Raw genomic sequence first — 5,584 nt, 5'->3', positions numbered from 1 at the left:
TTTGAAATTATCCGTTAGGTGTAATCCTTTGGAGAAGAATTTAATATAATATCTTTCAGTTTGTAAGCAATTCAGAAAATATATTTGAGAAAGTAATCACATAATTCAGTCTATTTCTTCAAATTAACATTTCACTATTTAACTGCCACATTAACTAATTTTCAATTAAAAGAATGTACTTTTAATTTAATAAATAAGAAATTAAGTTTCACTAACGTGTCCTATTAAATACTAACACAATACACAAATAGAAAGACACAATGGGGGAAATAAGTATTCACTGACCTTCGGTATTATAATGAAACATATATTAATTGGATTATTTTTAATAACATAATACCAAAAAATGTATTATGTAGATTTTTAAAGATCAATATAAAGGAAAAAATAAAAGAACTATGTGTTTCCAGAGTCTCTTTTTATTAGAAAGCTTTTTGTTTTGGGATGCTATTTTAATCTAAACTTCAGAAAAACGATGTGCCAAGATGTTCAGAGCAGTCTTACATGTAACAATTTAATCGACCACAACCTAAATATTAGCTATGATTTGAAATGTTTAGCAAATTATTTAACATGGATGGAATGGGATATAATCTGAAACAAAGATGTTAATAATATTCTAATATAGAAAATACTTACGATTACTATTATACTAGTAGGATAATCTTCTTGAATATTCATGGAAACTCTTTTCAGAATTACCAGACTAGAGCAGCATTCTAGAAACTCCTATGGATTAATAAAATGAGAAATGATTTTGGCAGGTGCCCTTCAAGTTCCATCATTGTAGGAAAGCTTTGTTCTATACATTCCTAGAGCAAGCAAGAAGAATGAATAATGCTTTTATCATATGATCAAAGTCAAGATTATTAGTTCCCATTGCATAAGATAAAAATATTGAGAAAGAGAAAAGAAAAATTATCAAACAGACCATAAGGAAAGTAGCAAAAATTAGATAAACTCTAACTACAGGCCAGAGTTAAAAGTTTGACTCCCCTTTTATCATCTCACCCCTCAAGACCTCTGCAGAGGCAGCAGAAATCAGGAGGTAGAGAAGCTTTGGCATTCACTGAGCAGATAGAGTGTAAAATTGGCAAAGTGCAAAGAGTTCTCTGAATATCATTATTTCTGTATTGAGGAGTAGCCTATTCTGTGAAATGCAAGAGATGGGGAGGAAAGAGAATTGAAGTGGGGGAGAGGATTCCTATAAAGGAGGTAGCTATGGGCTGTGGAAAAGGAAGGCGAGAAAGGACGGATGTCAGAGAAGAAAGGTAGTGCAGAGAACTGTGGAATGCTTTTTTTTTTTTTTTTTTTGGATGGAGTCTCGCTCTGTTGCCCAGGATGGAGTGCAGTGGCATGATCTCGGTTCACTGCAAGCTCCGCCTCCCAGGTTCACGCCATTCTCCTGCCTCAGCCTCCCAAGTAGCTGGGACTATAGGTGCCTTCCACCATGCCCAGCTAATTTTTTGTATTTTTAGTAGAGATGGGGTTTCACTATGTTAGCCAGGATGGTCTTGATCTCCTGAGTTGTTGCCTTAAGTTGACATTTGCCTTTTGGTGTTAAGACTGATGACCAAGACTAAATAGAGGCCAGATGTTTATTGACTCCGGGTGACAAACATAACTCTGAAGTTCCTTTTTAATCTGTGCATAACAAAAGATCAAAATTTCCATGAAATTCACTTCTATAATTTTTAGAATCCTGTCTTCTCACCTAATACTTTGGTAGTGAGGTCTCCTGTGTTATACAAGGTAACCAGATTAGAGTGTAATACTTGATCTACCAACCCACCCTCATACTGCCACATCCTATCTCCAAGGGGCATTGACAATCACTACCTAAACCCCTTCTTTCAGAGATGTGCTGGTAAAGAATTACCTGGCCCATGGAGAAGAATGGTTCCCTTTCTCCATGGCTGTTGATAGATATTGACCACCTCCTTAGAGTTGGTTAAGGATATCCATCTGTGAAAAGCTGTGGACCCGCGAGTGTTGAGAAGTCAGGACAAACTCACAGCAACTACAGTAAATCCAACATTGCTAAATTATTTTTTACCACTCCTTCATATCCCAGAGTAGGTAAAAATAACCCTCAGGGATAAAAGAGGTTAGGGAGCACATGCGTTGAAAATACCAGCAAAAACAAAATTCATACCGTGTTTAATGACATCATGTTCAAATTAAATAGCAAAATATGTTTACGTATAAGCATATTATTATTTTGTTTGTTTGTTTGTTTATGAGACAGAGTTTCATTCTGTTGCCCAGGCTGGAGTGCAGTGGTGTGATCTCGGCTCACTGCAACCTCCACCTCCCAGGTTAAAGCAATTTTCCTGCCTCAGCCTCCAATGTAGCTGGAACAACAGGCAGACACCACCATGCCAGGCTAATTTTTATATTTTTAGTAGAGACAGGACTTCACCATGTTAGCCAGGCTGGTCTCAAGTTCCTGACATCAAGGGATCCGCCTGCGTTGGCGTCCCAAAGTGCTGGGATTACAGGCGTGAGCCACCGCACTCGGCCTACTTATAAGCATATTATGTCTTCCCATATAATACAGGTATTTTCACACCCTTTTTGAATCAATGTACAACACCCTCTTTCCTTTTGTGTAGTCAGACAAGTCAGCCTCAAGGTCCATGCTGCTGTGGAAACAGTAGGCTTGTATCTTTATTGGCTTACATAGAAAAGTGGTTAATCACATCATTTCCCTTTAATTCCTCCTGAGTCTATAGGTTGGAGAATAGAAACACAATGACACAATTCAATGTGGTTTTCTAGCAAGTGAGCTGCTACCTCCTCTTATTTTCTCACTTAAGCCAGATAAGGAGTATAAGATGAATGGGGCAGAATTACAGGGAATGCTTTGCAGAACTTTTTGTAAGAACAGAATGCTCTATATGTTGAAGTGAGCAAGAAGACAAAAAAAAAAAACAACAACTTGGAAAACAATAGCTCTATTTACATATTATTATTATTATTTTTTTTTTTTTGCAAAGTTTAAAAGTACTTTTTATTGCAGACATTTTCATATACGTTAGTGAAATCACGTCCCCCCGCCATGGTGAAGACATATATTCCTATCTTATAAAAACATTCAAGTAACCCTGGGCGTTTTCATGTTACTCCTTTTTAGTACCTGGGGATTGGCTTTGGCTAGATTTTCTATTTTAACCCATGCTTCTTCCCGTTCTTTCATTTTTAGCTTCTCTTTTAGTTTCTCTGCTTTGAACTGTTGTGTACAGTCATCAAATAGCTTTTGGTTCATCTCCATGAAGAGCTTCAGGGCGTTGTATATCAAGCCATGCATTGTCTTGTTCCAATGGGTCTTTGAGTTGCGGTACAAGGAAGGAAACATGATGGGCAGAATCTTCGCTGCATTGTCACTGATTAAACTCATGATGTATTCATTATTCCAGTAATAGAGAGCTCGCTCTGCCACCTGAAAGTGTGGGCTGGAGACACATTTGGCCAACTGCCGGAAGAGGGGCTCCATGATCTTCACAAATTCTGATGGTTCAATGACATCTAAAATCTCTTCTAATTCATTTAAGAACATTACTTCTTTTGGACTGTGAGTCTTTGGCCAGTATTTGAGAAGTGCCATCACCACTGGTTCCATGAGGGTGTTGTCCTTTTCTAAAAACTGCACTACACAGTATGCCAGCTGGGGATGGCAGACACTCAGAGATTTCACTTTGTGCAAAGGTAGTAACACCTTCAATAAGAAAATCTTGTGCTCTTCTTTGAGTGGTAAGGCAAATCCATTAATTATACTTCCCAATATTTCCAGTAACTCTGCTATTCCATTATGATGCTCTGTTTCATAAATAAACCTATAAAATATATTATTTATCTGTTTTCTGATGTAAGCTCTCAAGCCTAGGAATTTCCCATAGATTCTGTGAAGGGTGGTTTTAAGAAAATCTCTCTCCCGAGGATCTTCACTGTCAAAGAGCTCTAAAAGCTGCAATACAAACTTCTGATCAATATATTTCTTCGCTATATTAGGTTGGAAATCTGGAGACTCTAAAAATCTTAAGAAAAATTCATAAACAAGCTGTAGATGAGGCCAGGCTGCTTCTAACATTGGTTTGTCTTCCTCTGGGTCAAATTCTGCTCCCGTAGGATTGGAGGAAGGTGGTAATGTTCGAAACATGTTAACTGCAAACATATGGACTACTTCTGGGTAAATAGGCTCTGTGATCACATTCCGATTATGGGTGATATATTCCACCATTTCACTTAAAGCAGCTCGTTTTACCTCCTTCCACTTTAGGTCACTTAGTGGATCAGAAACAAAGTCAAAGAGGATGCAACACTGACGTAACTTCTGGATAAAAAGCTTCTCTTGATCAGCAGGAGGAACATCTCGAATATGGAGAAGGGCCACGGGCTGGAAAGGCCCATTGGAGTTGGCCGCATCCACCACCATCCTGCTGCCCGCTTTATTACATGTCAACATCTAGACTTCAGCGGGAAAGGCAATGGGCTCCTTAAGGCAAGAAACCAGCCTCCATTTTAGTTTTTAAAAAAAAAGGCAAACTGAAGCTCTCTGCAGCTGGAGGGAACTGCTACATATTATTTTTAAATTCTTTACCTAGGGGGAAAAAAAAAGACTAGAAGGAAATACTTTCAAAATAATTCCTTTGGGTTTCATAACTCTTTTTGTCTTCTTTTCACTGTTCCGTTTGTTCCAAATTCCCTTTCATGAGCAAGTATTGCTAAAACTTTTAATATATTTAATAAAATTTAATAAATACTTGTTTAAGAACCAAGGTACATGGTGATTTCAATAGATTTTAAAACTGGTAATTTTAAAATGTTCTTTTTTCTTAATAAGCAATATAATTTTTATCTCAATTTGATACATTTATCCTAAGAAAATGAGAAGAACTTTGCCTCTTGGAACAAACATCTTTATAGTTGAAGCTGGGCACCTGTGCGTGGAATATACGTAACTATTTTTAGCACAGTTTTTCTACTTAGGCCCAGCATTAGAAAGACTCCAGAGACCCTCTGGAACAGAGCTTTATAGATGCTGTAGATCTACCTCCCCAAAGGCTGAAAAGAATTAACATGCACCCAGCAGTATCCAGAGCAGTAATTTCAGCGCTATTGTCTTCGTTGTACAACATTCAGAAGGTGGAAATGATGTTAAATCATTTTGTATAATTTTTAGCAAACTGTCAAAACAGAAAGTACTAATGCAAAATCTTGGAAGGCATTTTTAAGCACAGTCGTAGAGGGAGCATCATAAAACTAAACAGGCACTGAGAGATAAATATACAAATAGACAATGGCTGGACCATATGTAAAAGTAGAATGCTGACCCACAACCTGAAGCAACCTGCCCAGGAAACCAACTCTTTACCTACCATAAGCAGCCCAGGAAACCAGCCTAATAGAAATCAGACTGTAGAAAGTCAGACTCCTATCTCTAGTAACAAACCAAGAAGCTTAATGATAACTTCAATAACAGCACAAAATGGCGAGGATTTGGTTAACCTGACAGCTTCCCTCATTTTTGTCCCCATTTCTAATTTAAGACCAATCAGACAAAGCCAAATATGTACCCCTAACC

General features: G+C 37.6%; 1 protein-coding gene across 2 annotated transcripts; it reads right to left on the bottom strand.

Annotated features, from left to right (window-relative positions):
- Window positions 1-2,986: 2,986 nt before the first annotated feature.
- Window positions 2,987-4,568, bottom strand: LOC112608673 (serine/threonine-protein phosphatase 2A 56 kDa regulatory subunit gamma isoform-like). Of its 2 annotated transcripts, XM_025360693.1 has the most exons (2): window positions 3,837-4,568; window positions 2,987-3,776 (listed from the first exon to the last, which is right to left on the bottom strand). In XM_025360693.1, the coding sequence occupies exons 1-2, from the start codon at window positions 4,463-4,465 to the stop codon at window positions 3,098-3,100; spliced, it is 1,308 nt and encodes a 435-aa protein (XP_025216478.1). In that variant the 5' UTR covers window positions 4,466-4,568; the 3' UTR covers window positions 2,987-3,097. The 2 variants fall into 2 exon arrangements, with proteins under 2 accessions (XP_025216478.1, XP_025216477.1); XM_025360692.1 differs by having other exon boundaries at window positions 2,996-4,568.
- Between the last annotated feature and the right edge of the window lie 1,016 nt (window positions 4,569-5,584).

Source organism: Theropithecus gelada, chromosome 15 (genome assembly GCF_003255815.1).
Source record: "Theropithecus gelada isolate Dixy chromosome 15, Tgel_1.0, whole genome shotgun sequence".
In the NCBI taxonomy this organism is placed as follows: domain Eukaryota; kingdom Metazoa; phylum Chordata; class Mammalia; order Primates; family Cercopithecidae; genus Theropithecus; species Theropithecus gelada.
This window is presented reverse-complemented; position numbering and strand designations above follow the sequence as displayed.

What these genes read in the sequence shown, in the direction of transcription:
- LOC112608673 (XM_025360692.1), bottom strand. Translation starts at nt 4,465, where the DNA reads ATGTTGACATGTAATAAAGCGGGCAGCAGGATGGTGGTGGATGCGGCC.